The sequence below is a fragment of the Osmerus mordax genome, chromosome 4 (genome assembly GCF_038355195.1).
Source record: "Osmerus mordax isolate fOsmMor3 chromosome 4, fOsmMor3.pri, whole genome shotgun sequence".
Classification (NCBI taxonomy): Eukaryota; Metazoa; Chordata; class Actinopteri; order Osmeriformes; family Osmeridae; genus Osmerus; species Osmerus mordax.
In genome coordinates, this window is record NC_090053.1 from 2,694,825 (window position 1) to 2,709,689 (window position 14,865).

The window sequence follows — 14,865 nt, forward strand, 5'->3', positions numbered from 1 at the left end:
GGCATTGTGAGTAGTACTAGTAGGCTAACTTCATAAAAATTAACAAACTTGGACCTAAGTATAAGGCTCCGGAAAACTTGTCAAATCCTTCAACAGCTTTGCTGACCATAATGCCATTCTCAATGAGGTATTCTTGGTATGTCGGATCTGAGTGCCATATTTCCTACCATAAACCTGTTAAGCAACTGTGGGCGTGGAAGTAAAGTTAAGCTTTTTGTATTATTATTTGTATCCAAGCAGTTCCTGGTGATGACCTTAATCCTGATCAGTCACCTGTCCCAAGATGAAGTAGCTCTGTTGGCTCTTCCGGTTCTACTGGAAAGCTTTCGTGTTCAGATTTCTGAGCTGCTGTTCATGCTGAACAATCTGGAGGTATTTGCCTACCCTGTTTGGCTCACAGTTTGTCATTTGACAAAGCCTCTCCCATTACTGTGAGAACAAATACCCTCCACAGGTTTGTCTCTGTGACTCCTCTCACACCCACACACCCAACCTTTAATCAGACACAGCACACAATAGGTTGTTGCGGCCAAATATTTATTGTCTTCTAATGGAGTGAGATAGCAAGATAACTGAATACATACGTGCTTCTTCTATATTGCAATGACAACTTAAATATATATTTGCCTTTATACTGAAATGACAACTTGATTGTATATGAAGGTAAGGAAACCATTATTGCACTTGGTTTCATGTTCAGTATTCTTCATGCAAAGGTAGCTCAAATCAAAGACACACTGAGGTAATATGACTTATACCCACTACTGTACATATGGCTATGTATTCATGCATCACTTGGTCAAGTATGGCTTATACACAAAGAGCAGGGGGGCATTTTAAAGAACTACAACGGCGAAAGAGGCGCATAGTACAAACAATTAAAGTTGTTTCATGTTCGAACTAGAATATTCAAGCTGTACTTGCACACTGTGTATTGCGAGTTTCGGGAAGGACATTACCTTCTATAATGATCTAGTCATCATTAGGTACGTTTGACTTACTAGCAGGCAAACATGCTGCTTCTGCTGAGAACCCGACCAAGGGCAAAACTATATTCTCAAAGCATATATGGTTCTGGGAAGACATCTAAACTATAGTGCAAGAACGTAAACCATAAGGCTTCATCAGCATCAGGTCTCCTGTATGGCAACACTTCAGGAGTGCAATCTGACAACATATGTATGGCCACCTAGCATACTGACGCATATTTGTGGCTTCTGTGTGAACATTTTAATGGTACAATCCCGTGTATGTGGAGTGTATAATTAATCTATTCTGACTAAAGATACTCATACATAAAATATAACAAGATTCTTCTCAGATAAAAAAAGCAATGTCCATTTCAACACTTCCGGCTAACGCCTAACCTTCAACCACAATCAATTCTTATCGGTTCCCAAGACTATTTTAGTTTCACTACTGTCGGTTACATGAAGTGATTTCAGTATCAATACAAGGCCATGGTAACTGACCTCCACATTATCTGTGAGCACTGCTACAGTTGTGAAGACATAATAGACTTCTTAACTTTCTAAATGACTAACGTTTTGTTTTCTTTAGTGTGCTATGGGAGCTCAGATGCTACAATTATATTTCTTTGATAGAGTGCTGGTTGATAGAAAACACACAATTCTATGCAAAGCTGTAGCATTTTCCACTTCCCTTGTTTGTTGCACAAATACTTAACCAATTTTTAAGGGCTCTAGCTTTACATGAATCCAAATAAATGTAAATGTATGTAAATATGGTGACCTAAGCTAGATCTATCTATGTGAGTGTTTTTATCTGGAATCCATGAGTCTTCTTGCTCTGGTTCTGTGCTTGTGACTAAGGTTGTTCTGTCTCTGTGTTCCAATTCTCATCCCTGGTCTGTAAGGAAGAATCCCAGCTTGGCCACAGTCATCTCCCTGCGCAGACGCATTACCTCCCAAAACATCTGCTCTGCTGATGAGGGGAAGAGAAACAACATATTAGTCAGCAAGCATAACCACCCCCTGAGCAAAGCTTAGAGAAAAGTTTAACAAACAGCTTTTGCATATCTTCTCAATCTTACCATCCTGTCTGACCAGTCCTTGCTGAATATAGCGGATATAGGTGAAGAAGTTACACACAGCTGTGATCTGGAAAGGTGACACGAGAGGGAACATGACTCACATGACAAAGAATAAATTCAAAATACTGAAAGAGTTTAGTCTAGTCATCATGGCATCTACAGACTGGAGCGAGATGGAGCTGATGTGTACCCGTGCTCGGCTGGATGGAGAGATGTAGTAGTAACTTTCTTTGTCACCGAGTTTTATGCGATGACAGCAGGGCCGGGACATGCCACTTAGTGCACACTTCCTGTGAGGTAGAGTAACAGCGGTGTGACTAAACAAGGAGAAACACTAAAAGCAAGGTTGCTAAATATGATTTTTTTTCCAGAGAATGGGGTGTTGGCCATGTATTAGTTACACAGATTGTGCTAAAAGACAGTCATTCCCTTAATATATGATAAGCTTTGGTCGATGCCTGCTAGATGGGATATGCCAGTTGACTTTGCCAACAACAAGCCAAGCAAGCAAAGTTGTTTAGGTTGTTAGTACAAGCAGGGCAGACACAATCCTGTCCTGTTCATTGATTGGTTAATTGAAAAGGTGGCTCGTTAGATTGTCTCCTTTGTCACTTACGTTTCTACCGCTGCTCTCAAACCACTGGAAAAGAATTTCAAATCATAAGGTGGATCAGAAAGCATGAAGTTGTGTGAAATCATTTGTCCCCTGATTCAAATCACACTAGATAGATCTCCTCGTGACAGAAATCAGTTCAAAGTTGGAATTTCTTTTGAGAGCATTCATCTACGCTTGATTTGGCTTTGAAGCCAAAGACTGAGTGACCGAGAGGTGAGGTGCGATTAACTGACTTAGGCCCTCCACATTCGATGGCGGAGGCTTTGACCATTGGCAGGGCTGAAATGGCCACCGGTTCGATGGTCAAGGAATTGTTCTCCACTGCACTCTGCACCGACTGTGACAGCTGTAGAGGAGAAGTCACATCCATATTTGTTGAGTTCCCCAAAAAAACAGGATGGTGAATGTTTTTCAGGAGCTCCATTATTTGTGGACACACAAAAAGGTACTGACCTCAGACCGAGTGAAGGAAAGACAGGGCCCGATGTCCTCCCTGTAGATGCGACCGAGGAAGGCAGAGGAGCGGTCGAGACCGGGCCGCTCCCGCCAAGATAGGAACTCTGCAAAGAGAACCGAGTCCATCTGAGGAGACACGACACACACTCACTCAAACTACACTGGGCATCTCAACCACACTAGTTCTGCATCCTACTCTGCGATGACATACCTCTTCAGATCACACGAGACAACATGAATGGCTTAACAGCTCAACTATAGAGTCCTCAAATCCAAACATCTCTATCGCCATGTGTGAGTAGCTATAAAATATAACAGGCAGCCTGGTTGAGGGGGCGTGGTTACCTGTCGGGTGTGTACTCTTGGCCCCTCCCCCTGCCAGTAAGGCTCACATGTCACACTGGCAGAGTGGCCAGGCACCAGACATAGAATCAGAGACAGAAGCGCAGGAACAGAGGGCTGAGAGACAGGCAGATGAAGAATTGAGATCGGAAAAGCAGGGTGGTGAGAGACAACAAGCTAGTGAACAGGGAAACAAGTTACAAAAAGTGCAAGAGTCAATATTTCCAAAAAGAGGAACTTGGAACATAGCGAAACGTTGAAAACAAAGTAGAAAGTACTAGAAAGGAAAAATTATTAATATGGGCGGCATTGCAGGAAGTAGCAGCGACAGCATGTCAGACAAGTAAACGTCTGTGGTTAACACTTCCCGTTTGTGAGCATGTGATTGAGGAAAAGCAAGAAGGATAGAAGAGCGTTGTCCACGCAATACCACACAAGTACACGTGCCTCCAGCAACAAACCTCTTTGTCCTCCTTGGTGGCCGGCAGCTGGGGGACAGAGGGAGAGTCTACGTGGCCTGGTGTGGACGGGAGGGCGCCGCTAGCGCTCTTATTGCGCGTGTGCCTGTGAGCCCCTCTCGAGCTGGGGGAGAGCAGCTGGGGGTGGAGCTGCCGGTTTGGGGAGGATGGAGTGGAGGTCAGCACCAGAGTCTTTAGAGCTGTCACTTCGGCCTGAAGAACGTCAATCTACAGGGTCAAGCAAAAGCGGAAAGGTCGTGACCTTGGGGGAAATTAAGAGTGTTGAGAACATTAGTCGTAGAGAGAACCAGAGATATACTTTGCCCTGCGCCTCCTTCAGCTGTTTCTCTGCTCCTGCTTGTTTGACATTGGCTTCACGCACCATTTTGTGAGCCTCCTGTGTTAACACACGTAAGCAAAGGAAGATGATGTAGGGTATTGAAGAAAAACGGAGTGAACTGGTACAATTTTCCAAATATTCTGTCTAGCTCAATGTCGCGACCACCTACCTCAAACAGGCTGGCAGTGAGCTCCTCCAACTCCTGCTCAAGCTGATTCCGGATCTGAGACAAACGTTCACACTCCTTGTCCTTCAGCTTCAGCTCCTGGGATGGGTCGTGGACCGGGGTGGAAAACGGTGAGGAGAGGACAGGAGAGAGCTGGGTCAGTAGGTGAAAAGGTCTTCTTCCTACTCAGTGGAAAATGCATTGTCTCCTTTCTAGGTCACAAATTGTTGTGTAAAACTATTCTTACTGTATATTGGGGTATGACTCATGTGACTATGAGAGGGTGTGGGGTCAGGTTAGAGAGAGAGAGAGAGAGAGAAAGAGAGAGAGAGAGAAAGAGACAGAAAACAGTGAGAGTGAATAGTACCCTCTGTGCAGTATCCAGCTGTTCCTTCAGGATCTCTGAGCCCTTCTCTCGGATCTCTATGGAGGAACTCCTGAGGCGGGAGATGTCCTGCTCCCTTCCCCGGGTTTCCTGTTCCACAGGCATGGGCTTAGCCTGCCCGCCACCTTCTGCTCTGGGCCCCGGTTCTGGCTCCAGGTCTACCAATCTTCAGAAGACAAGAAAATAACATCCTTTAAATGTTCCAGAATGAGCGTAAATTCCGACATTTTGCCATCGTAACACTTACTCATTTAATACTTTGGTAACTTCTTTACTCAAAACCCAAGGGAATACATAGTTTGTTTCATTGCATCTCATTGTAACGATGCTTTATTTACGTTTGGCCTACAACTTAGTCCTATCTAAATATTCTACTGTTAATGTTGACAACAGCGGCAAACAAACATTTTCATCACTTCAACGCAAACCCACTTAAAGCTGCGCGAAATCTAGCATAACAAATGCGAGGACGAAGATAACTTTACATAACTTTCCCTTTGCTTTGGTAAGCTACATTTCACGGGATGTCCTATCCTACCGCCCTTACCCTTCGGTCGGATTGTCAGGCAGTTAGGCTACTTCCAACGCGGTGATGACATCCGTTTAAATATTCCTTTAAATTCCATGCATTGTTACAGTAACGAATCTTTAGTGTGATATTGTTTCACTAAATAAACTTGCCTCCCTCAAGGACAAATGTTGCAAATTATCAAAAAGGAATGCTCACTTAGATTCGCTACCGTATCACAACGTATCCGATCTCGCCAACAAGACAGATAAAGTTGTTTTTAGCCTTGAATAGCTAGAGTAGTCTATGTTTGTTTGAAATGCGCTGCGATCTACGATTCCTTTTCGTTCCAATAATGAAAAGACAAATTGTGTCGTCAATATGCCACGGGTCACATGATAGCACATCGCCACCGATGCAAAAAGGGAATGGCACCCAATAGTTCGCACAATAGCTCGCGCACTCTCTGTGCAATCCACATTCCGGATGCCAGGCTAACTGTTCCGTTGTATCATACGTGTCTTGACTATCTGTATAGTTGACAATTTACCAAATCTACCGAAAAAATACTTTAAACTTTATAGCCTAGGGGATAACCAATATGGACCGTAATGAACACAAGCGAAGTTCAAATTCATCTCACCTTCCTACAGCACACCTCTCCCTCTCAGCCTCTCTGGTTGACCTATATTTAGGTCCTCGTTGCACCACTGCACCTGGTTTACCAAAGAAAGTAGAAGAGGAGTACACTGCAATCCCAGACTGTCCGATTAGGACCTCATATCCTGGGCCAGTTGATACTGGAGGCGGGTGAGAAGAGGAAAGCTGGACACGGTGAAGTCCCTCAAAAGCATCCATTTGACAAATTCAGTTTAAGCATTTAGTTTGGTTCTTCCATCTGCTGACGTCGAAAATCTTCACATTTTAGCCGTTTGCTTAAATTCAGCCTTTTCCCAACATACCAAACTGCAAACACAAAACAATTATTCAGCTATTGAATAGTGTCAAACTAGATATTATGGCAGCCGCAATGGTCTATTCATCCAATGCAACGGTTTCCCAGTCACAGAGAAAATCATCCAACCATTCGCAGTATTTTAAATCAATGCTAAACCACAAAACTTGTGACAGGTGCCTGGTGACAAAAAAACTACAAACATGCCTTTCACGTGGCCCATATGGTGGATTTCTAATCCTAAACTTGTGTAGCCTAGACCCTATGTGTTGAGAAAAGGTTATTGACAAGGTTACAGCTACTGACGTATTTATTGCTAATGAATTGAATAAGTAAGTAATAAAACTTACCCTGGATGGTCCCAACTTCATAGCCGTATCTTTAAGATACCAGCCTGAAAAGTGGCCGTAAATTAGCGAAATGTTGTCTAATCGAGTGGTGTCCGAATTTCGCCCTTCTTTCCGTTTTGCTTTGTTGGTCAATGGTCATTCAAAAAGGTGGTTAATCACTGACACCTTCACTCCAACTTTTCAACCGTAGTTTAACATTTATTCCACCAGGTGGCTATACTGAGGCCAGACCTCAAAAAGGTTTTTATTGATGTGCTCAGACATGCATAGTGGACCTGCCCCTTTCGCCTAGTTATTTTGAGTCAATATGGTTTACTTTTGAAGCATATGGCTGGTTCAATGTCTAACATTCAGTGTTTTATTGATAGGAGTGAAAGTAAGAGTATGTTAAGTGTGTGAGAGATAGACAAGATGAAAAAGAAAGAACAGAGACAATGGGATGTAGGGACTGGCATAGGATAGACTTAATCTAACTCTGAAATACGATGTTACCTGTTAGAAATCGTATCGCCATCTGTTTTTTTTATGTGGGTATTATGTTGTGCAGATTTGTTCAGATTAGCTGAGACCCGGCCTTACAATGCAGCTTTGTTGCAGAAACAGATTAGCACATCAAGTGACCAGAGGTGTAGGATTCTCCTTCTATTTTCCTTCCCTACTTTTCCTTCTCCATTCTCTCCCGAGCCTTCTACCACACAACTCAGAAGGCAATGTGAGTATAACAATGAACCACCCGCTTGTTATTTGGAATTGAATGGGCTGTCATTGATGTATATGTACTCAGTCTGGGATATGTTGGTTCGGTGAATTGAGAGTTAAGAAATTGAGGGTTATTTATAGTACAAATGAATTTGAGTAGGAAATTGCTCTCCACCTCTCTAACCCTCTCTTACCGTAACTCTTTCAGCGCTAGTCATACCTGCCTCTTTGCTCTTAGCTATCTATGTATCATTCAGTCAGCGGGTGGATATCAAAAATAACAAACTGTCCTGTTAATTCATGTTAGTCTTTTAGACATGTGACCAAATTAGCCCTATGGTCTTGACCTCCGGATCAGAGGGGTTTCTTCATGTGGGCCGAGGCCAGCCCATCTGGCCAGTGAGGAGCAGCGATGACAGTGACCTACTCACGCACGGTTGCTGACGCTCGTCTTGGAACCTTCTCTGCTCTGCTTCTGCGGTGGAAGGGCAGCATCTACAAGCTGCTGTACAAGGAGCTGATTATCTTCATCGTCCTGTACTCCTTCTTCAGTGTCCTTTACAGGTGCAGTGACTTCTAGGACTGATTGAATCTGTAGGGGCGAAGGGTAGCAGTTGATATGGTGGCTTAATGAGTTGTTTTGATGTGTATGAACTCACTGTTTCTCTCAGGTTTGTGTTGACCGATGAGCAGAGGAGGCTGTTTGAGAAGTTGTCTATGTACTGTGATCGCTATGCAGAGCTTATCCCAGTCTCCTTCGTACTGGGTGAGATGTCCGTTTCCTTTTCCGTGGTCACCATGTTGTCACTTTCTGCAGGATAAAGTCAATAATTTCCCCAAAATTCTCAAAAACTGCATTCAATCATTGTTTAGTTAAGCAAACAATTACAGCTTCTTGCTACACATTTAACACTTGTGATCAGTTGAGGCCAAGAGACACTAAAGCAGTCAAGCATGACAGGCTGTAAAATTATTTCTGTGTATCAATAGGGCAAGTGAAACCTATAGCCCAACAAACACAATGTGTAGTATTGTCCTTCTCCATGGATGAAGTTCATTTAGAAGATATCTGCAAATAATGGATTTGCTTTAACCTGTAAACTCACTTACAGTAGGGTCTGCATTCCTTTAAAGGAGACTGTCTTGTTCATCAGGGTTCTATGTGACGTTGGTAGTGTCTCGCTGGTGGGGCCAGTTTGAGAGTGTGCCCTGGCCTGACCGCCTGTCAGCTTTGGTGGGCGGCCATGTCTGTGGGACTGATGAGACCGCAAGGCTAACGCGCCGCACGCTCATGCGCTATGCTAACCTCTCCGGTGTGCTCATCTATCGCTCAGTCAGCACGGCTGTCTACAAGAGGTTTCCCACCATGGAGCACCTGGTGCAGGCAGGTAGGCTCCGTCGCCACACCCTGCGCTCGCTACACCACACAGAAAGACATACTTGTTAAAACACAGAATGTTTCACGCGCGGCTGAGCCCTGACTCTTTGTGCTTGGAGTTACTTAGTGATGCAATAGCCGAGATTAACAGCTGAGCTCTCAGTGGCTGTTGTTACAGCTCGACCGGAATAAACACTTTACATTTACATTTAGTCATTTAGCAGACGCTGTTATCCAGAGCGACTTACAGTAAGTACAGGGACATTCCCCCCGAGGCAAGTAGGGTGAAGTGCCTTGCCCAAGGACACAACGTCATTTTTCACAGCTGAGAATCGAACCGGCAACCTTCTGATTACTAGCCCGATTCCCTAACCGCTCAGCCACCTGACTCCCTTTAATGTGTGTGTGTCTTTCCTCTCTCTCAGGCCTGATGACAGTAGAGGAGCTGAGGCAACTGGAGGATTTGCCGTCTCCTCATAATAAGTTCTGGGTTCCCTGCATGTGGTTTGTCAACCTGGCTCTGAGGGCTCGCACCGAGGGCCGCATCAACAATGACGTGGCGCTCTCTTCCATCTTCGCCGTAATATTGACACGTGCTGGGATTGGGGTGGGATCGAACCGATAAGAGGACGACCCTCGAGTGTAATTACTAATTGGTTGCATGTCTCCTCTCCTCAGGAGCTGAACAGTTTGCGGACCCGTTGTATGAAGTTGTACGGTTATGACTGGATCAGTCTCCCCCTCGTCTACACTCAGGTTCTCATTCAGTCTAGTTTTGTTAATTGTGGGAGATAAATATGGGAGTCAGGTGGCTGAGCGGTTAGGGAATCGGGCTAGTAATCAGAAGGTTGCTGGTTCGATTCCCCAGCCGTGCAAAATGATTGTGTGTCCTTGGGCAAGGCACTTCACCCTACTTGCCTCTGGGGGAATGTCCCTGTACTTACTGTAAGTCGCTCTGGATAAGAGCGTCTGCTAAATGACTAAATGTAAATTGTAGCGTAGGTAGTTAAACCAAGACAGTACAAGTACATTTTCTTACCCTAGAAGAATTTGATGTTGAGTGCTGAGTCGTCTCTTTCCTTTAGGTGGTGACTGTGGCCGTCTATAGTTTCTTCTTGGCTTGTCTGATTGGCCGTCAGTTCCTGGACCCAAGTCAAGGTTACCCTGGTCACGACCTGGACTTCTACTTCCCTGTTTTCACCCTCCTGCAGTTCTTTTTCTATGTTGGCTGGCTTAAGGTGAGAGGAGGCGGGACTATGTATGCCATGTACAGTACGTGGTACATTGTGAGTGTAACTATGTAATAGTATACATGATAGGTCTACAATATTACAAGATATAATTCACAATGCAAGTTTTGTGCTTGATACCCGGGCATTTTCAGGTGGCGGAACAACTAATAAATCCATTTGGCGAAGATGATGATGACTTTGAAACTAACTGGCTAGTTGATCGCAACTTACAGGTTTGAGCCTCGAGATTCTTAATTTTATATGACGATACGCATAACTGGTCCACGTATTGATTTCAGATCTACTGGTTAGACTATTCCACCAGGACTGAGACGTGCTCTTGCTCCTACCGCCCGCTCTCCCAGGTGTCTCTGCTGTCTGTGGATGAGATGTATGACAGCGTCCCCCACATAGAGAGGGATAAGTACTGGAACGAGTCTGAGCCCCAGCCGCCTTACACTGCAGCCAGCGCTGAACACCGCAAGCCCTCCTTCATGGGCTCTGCGCTGGACATCAGGTGAGAGGGCCTCATTCATACATTCGGCGAACTGTTGCTCTTCCAATGGCACTCATTTCAGACTCTGCTAACACAATGTCATATTCCAGTTTGCCTAAAGAAGATATGGAGTTTCAGTCCAACCTTGAGCAAATCAAGGAACATGAAGAGGCCAACTACTCCACTCCACTGTTGGGAGGCCTGGGGCGGCTTCTGGGTGTACAGTCCCCAAACTTCCCTCGCGCCTCCACTTCCTCCAGAGTCTCTCTTCTACGTCGCCGCCCTCGTGCACCACTAAGCCGTTTCCCCCTTTACCTGCACCAGGAGGTCCCTTCCAGCCTCGGCCAGGCCCACCAGCCCTCGGGCCAGGAGAGGGATCCTGACTACGCCTTCTCCTCCATGCCTCTGTACGAGCGTCCTGGTTTCTACAGCTGCCCACAAACACCCATACACTGCGTGCCCCCCGCGGTGCCCCGGCCCCGCCCGGCGCGCCGCCCCCAGGGCGACTGGAACCGCAGCTGCAGCTCTCTGGCTCCGCCCGCCGTGGGCTCTCAGCTTCTGCCTCCAGACACACCCGGTCATCATCTCCCACCGTCCTCTGCCTTCCCCTGGCTGACTGAGGATGGGGAGGTTCCCAGTGTCCCTGCCTTCTCCTTCCCTGACCCTGCTCCGGAGCTCTGCCCCATCTCAAAACTCCGACCGGCCCAGGGGCTGCTGTCTCGACGACCCTTGCCCCCGTGCCTCAAGCTTGACACTCCACCATGGACTGAAGGTTCGACAGGGCCTCAAGCAGGGCCCCTCAGTGCACGGGGCGGAGGGGAAAGAGTCTTCTCATTCACCCCTCCCTCACGCACTCCAGCGTCAAATACCACCAACAGCAACAACAGCATCAACACCATAAACACCAACAGTACTACGGCAAACCTCTGCAATGGTTCGAACCAAAACTTTTGTAACCCTGCCAATGTTACCAACAGCACTCGAGCAAGTAACAATGGCACCAATGGAAGTCTAAGCAGTAATGTGAATACTATCTGTACATCCGGATCACCTCAGCAAGCAGACAATCAGCAACATTTGCCTAATGATTCAGGAATTTCATTCACTGAGGCAGACATGCTCAAAGCACTGGTGAAGGATAGTGGTATGAACAAGGTTCCCGGAGGCAAGGACCAGGACTGAAAAAGTCAAGTAACTCTTCTTGGCAGATTGATACTAGCAATTCTTCCATTTTTACCAGCTGTAAGTCTCTCATGGAAAACACACCTGATATTGATCATCACTGATTAGACAGGAACACGTGTCCTGTGATCACTACAGAAAACTGTTTTATAAAGTTGGTTGATGAAAACACTTCCACTAGAATTAGTTAAGTGTGTACAATATGTCGTTAAGTCCAATACGACCGAAAGCTATATATTTTTTAAGACCTTTTTACGATATGACGACTTTGCAAGAACAATCAGTAAGTGGAGTTGGTAGGAAAAGCAGCATGGTGAAAAGAAAATCACAAACATTTCATGTCATCATCTGTAATGAGTTTCACATACACCTATAATGTTTCTGTATAAAGCTCATTGGTCAAATTAGGGGTACTTTGTTCTTAAATAAATATTCTTCAAAAGCAATCCTTAAAAGAAGATTTTCATATTTGCATTACTTTCGACATGTCTTCAACTTAAGCAGACAAATTAAAGACAGCTAAGTGATCTATCCCTTATAACAATTAATTTTTTATAACTTATAGTCCAAACATATACACAATGCAATTCAACTTTGTCCCACTGTGTTTTGGGGAGCTGAAACTGAGAACTGTCCCTTCTAATACATAGTGTGACTCCTGCAATAATCTGGCATGGCCGACTAAAGTTTTACATAGATCATGACTACAGTTTAGACTTGAAGACAAAATGGAGGTAAAACTGATGTAAAAAGCAACATAAGTCATGTAGGAAATGAACAGCTTTACAAAGCCGACATTAATACGTTACATCAGTCTATGACGAAACAGAAATTATAAAAGGTGTGCCTGATGAATTACAAATAATGTTCTATCGTTTACAAGTAGCTTAATAGTTATTCATGAATAACAGTGTGTAAGCTTCATTGCCTGCCAGTTTACTTGCTTACTAGCAGCATGTTAAGTGGTTTCCGCTTTCTGGTATGTAATCCCTTTTGGGCTCGTATAACTGTAGGGGCCCGTTCTATTATAGTAACAAAAGTCAAACTTGCAGATACATTTCCAAGCTAGGAAAAGCTGAGTATATAGGTTATACATATTTGCGTTCTTGGTGCTATTTGAGTTCATAGTGCTATGGCTTTTTAGTCAAATTGGTCTTGCTGAATATATCACATGCACAGGTGACCAGGTGGACAAACAGAATCTAAGTAATATGATTGCTTTAAGTGCTTTCATTTCCAAGTGTGTGTTTGTCAAACAGATACTCTGCCATGCCATTCTGAGGCGCTCCCATTCGACGTAGGTTGGAGACCCAATCACCAAGCTCCTTGATGGACTTGACCTGTTCGTCCAAATAGTGTGTCTCAATGAAGTCGCACATCTGTGGAATTAGGAAATGTTCCATTACATGTATTACGCCGATTAGGTACTCTCCTAATCTGACAGACCAGTTCAACACAGTGTAAGAATGTGAGGGTATTTATTGTGGTCTCACGTGAGGGTCGCCGTGTTCAGATGCCACTTTGTGCAGGTCCAATAGGGATTGGTTCACACTTTTCTCCAGTTGTAATGCACACTCCAGAGCCTCCAAACCACTCCCCCATTCATCCCTATCAGGCTTCTGCAACAGATTACATGTCATACACATATTATACACATATTTATTTTCATTTTATATCCATTAAAATGATAAATGGCACTGAAAACACGCACTTTCCAAACCCAAGTGAAAAAAAACATTGACTGGCATTAGCACGAGTGATGTCTGTTTGACGTTCATGAAAGATAAGAATGGGTGGGGTCTCCATGTTGCCTAGCTACATCACTCTTATCAAAAGGAGACCAGATGACTTGATAATGCACAATACTATTCGAATCTGACCAACCTTGAATTTTTTTACATTGAAAATAAATTCATATTTCAATTTTAAAGAGATGAATTTAAAACCAACAAATTCGATGGTGTTTAAACTTCAGTATATTAGGTATTCAATTCAAAACATTATGTCACTGATTTGCTTCCATCCACCTGGCCCCTACATTGCCTACTACAGGATGAGGTGGCAGAAAAAGTCAAATCTTGTGTGTCTTGTGTTTGGTAATGGGATCTCTGTCCTTAGTGTCCTACCCTGATGTCCTGCAGGAAGATCCGGCCTCCTCGCTGGTTCTGCACACTCATCAGCTTCTCCGCATGCTCACGTTCCTCCTTAGACTGAGTGCTGAAGAACTTGGCAAAATTTGGCAAGGATTTGTCATCCCTGTCAAAATAATATGACTGGGACCAAAAATTATAGAGTAATTAGTGTGGAAAAACACGTCACATAGTATATTGTAGACGTAGCACAGGTCATTGAGACATTCTTAATGATAAAAGTGGAATCTGGCCCCGTTTCAGCACTGCGAGCTAGGCCCATAACCTTCAGAGCAAGATCCAGTGACTTCTTACCATGGAAAGGTAGACGTAGGAAGCATATAACTCGAGGTTTATCTGCCTGTTTATAGCAGCCTCACAGTCCTGGTGGAAGTTCTGTCGAACTTGGGAACTCATTTTCTTCTGTTTAAAGCAAAACAAAAACGCATTACCTTGTAGTGCTAGGTGACATCTGAAACTGTCGGACCATCACAAATACTGAACGTAGCTAGCGAGCACTAGGTATTCAAGGTAACGAGCTAGCACTAGCTAACCGTTACAGCTTTTTCTTGACAGAATGTAGCTAGCCTAGCACTAACGTACTAGTCGGACTGTGCAGTGAACTTAATTTAGCCGTAATGCTAGCTAGTTAAGACTATCTTCAAGCAAAACAAAACCATTGCAACTGTACTGTAAAGCCACCTACCGAGGCCAATAAAACAATTGCAAACTGAAAAAATAAAGAGTTTGTCTCGTTTGTTGGCTAGTCTCACATAATAGTAATTACACATCTACGATTTCACACCAGATACATATGCTGTTGCACTGTAGTAGTACTAGCTACTGTACTGATAGACTAGTAGTTAATGTTGTAAGTGCAGCTAACAAAGCGTACTGTACACACCCAAAATCTAAGTTTAAATAGCTCTAATAGGGCAGCTTACCGGGTTTTAAAAGTTGCAACTCCGTTATTTGAATTGTTAGTTAGCGCTAGCTTGTGCTGTCTTTCAATGATAAGACGCTACCCACTGGTACATAAACACACGTTGTAACCCAGGCAGTGTCACGCAGCAGTCTGTTTGGGAAGGCGGGTGAATTTACCCGCAGAGGTCAGTGTCAA

At 44.3% G+C, this 14,865-nt stretch overlaps 3 protein-coding genes across 7 annotated transcripts; 1 reads left to right on the forward strand and 2 right to left on the reverse strand.

The window, feature by feature from the left end:
- Window positions 1-528: 528 nt before the first annotated feature.
- On the reverse strand, window positions 529-6,993 carry rab3il1 (RAB3A interacting protein (rabin3)-like 1). Of its 4 annotated transcripts, XM_067233925.1 has the most exons (12): window positions 6,630-6,993; window positions 5,968-6,290; window positions 4,799-4,982; window positions 4,435-4,530; window positions 4,245-4,322; window positions 3,929-4,153; window positions 3,123-3,251; window positions 2,903-3,015; window positions 2,670-2,693; window positions 2,244-2,343; window positions 2,054-2,120; window positions 529-1,944 (listed from the first exon to the last, which is right to left on the reverse strand). In XM_067233925.1, exons 2-12 carry the CDS (start codon window positions 6,180-6,182, stop codon window positions 1,859-1,861), a joined length of 1,317 nt encoding a protein of 438 aa, XP_067090026.1. In that variant the 5' UTR covers window positions 6,183-6,290; window positions 6,630-6,993; the 3' UTR covers window positions 529-1,858. The 4 variants fall into 4 exon arrangements, with proteins under 4 accessions (XP_067090026.1, XP_067090027.1, XP_067090029.1 ...); XM_067233926.1 differs by lacking the exon at window positions 2,670-2,693; XM_067233928.1 differs by lacking the exons at window positions 5,968-6,290; window positions 6,630-6,993 and adding an exon at window positions 5,544-5,703.
- On the forward strand, window positions 6,991-11,824 carry best1 (bestrophin 1). 2 transcript variants are annotated; one of them, XM_067233922.1, is made up of 10 exons: window positions 6,991-7,341; window positions 7,636-7,892; window positions 8,000-8,094; window positions 8,483-8,716; window positions 9,132-9,286; window positions 9,385-9,462; window positions 9,792-9,944; window positions 10,091-10,171; window positions 10,304-10,455; window positions 10,545-11,824. In XM_067233922.1, exons 2-10 carry the CDS (start codon window positions 7,741-7,743, stop codon window positions 11,614-11,616), a joined length of 2,172 nt encoding a protein of 723 aa, XP_067090023.1. In that variant the 5' UTR covers window positions 6,991-7,341; window positions 7,636-7,740; the 3' UTR covers window positions 11,617-11,824. The 2 variants fall into 2 exon arrangements, with proteins under 2 accessions (XP_067090023.1, XP_067090025.1); XM_067233924.1 differs by lacking the exons at window positions 6,991-7,341; window positions 7,636-7,892 and having other exon boundaries at window positions 8,023-8,094; window positions 8,463-8,716.
- A 126-nt stretch (window positions 11,825-11,950) lies between these two features.
- fth1b (ferritin, heavy polypeptide 1b) lies at window positions 11,951-14,827 on the reverse strand. The gene is made up of 5 exons (XM_067233929.1): window positions 14,690-14,827; window positions 14,061-14,168; window positions 13,743-13,889; window positions 13,110-13,235; window positions 11,951-12,995 (listed from the first exon to the last, which is right to left on the reverse strand). The coding sequence occupies exons 2-5, from the start codon at window positions 14,160-14,162 to the stop codon at window positions 12,837-12,839; spliced, it is 534 nt and encodes a 177-aa protein (XP_067090030.1). The 5' UTR covers window positions 14,163-14,168; window positions 14,690-14,827; the 3' UTR covers window positions 11,951-12,836.
- Window positions 14,828-14,865: the final 38 nt, after the last annotated feature.

What these genes read in the sequence shown, in the direction of transcription:
- fth1b (XM_067233929.1), bottom strand. Translation starts at nt 14,162, where the DNA reads ATGAGTTCCCAAGTTCGACAGAACTTCCACCAGGACTGTGAGGCTGCT. An exon ending in CCTACGTCTACCTTTCCATG is followed by an intron (nt 13,890 to 14,060) that starts GTAAGAAGTCAC and finishes TTTTGGTCCCAG; the next exon opens with TCATATTATTTTGACAGGGA. An exon ending in CTGAACACGGCGACCCTCAC is followed by an intron (nt 12,996 to 13,109) that starts GTGAGACCACAA and finishes CTAATTCCACAG; the next exon opens with ATGTGCGACTTCATTGAGAC.
- best1 (XM_067233922.1), top strand. Translation starts at nt 7,741, where the DNA reads ATGACAGTGACCTACTCACGCACGGTTGCTGACGCTCGTCTTGGAACC. An exon ending in TTCTTCAGTGTCCTTTACAG is followed by an intron (nt 7,893 to 7,999) that starts GTGCAGTGACTT and finishes TGTTTCTCTCAG; the next exon opens with GTTTGTGTTGACCGATGAGC. An exon ending in TCCCCCTCGTCTACACTCAG is followed by an intron (nt 9,463 to 9,791) that starts GTTCTCATTCAG and finishes TCTTTCCTTTAG; the next exon opens with GTGGTGACTGTGGCCGTCTA.
- rab3il1 (XM_067233925.1), bottom strand. Translation starts at nt 6,182, where the DNA reads ATGGATGCTTTTGAGGGACTTCACCGTGTCCAGCTTTCCTCTTCTCAC. An exon ending in TGAAGGAGGCGCAGGGCAAA is followed by an intron (nt 4,154 to 4,244) that starts GTATATCTCTGG and finishes TTGACCCTGTAG; the next exon opens with ATTGACGTTCTTCAGGCCGA. An exon ending in CCACCAAGGAGGACAAAGAG is followed by an intron (nt 3,252 to 3,928) that starts GTTTGTTGCTGG and finishes GTGTCTCCTCAG; the next exon opens with ATGGACTCGGTTCTCTTTGC.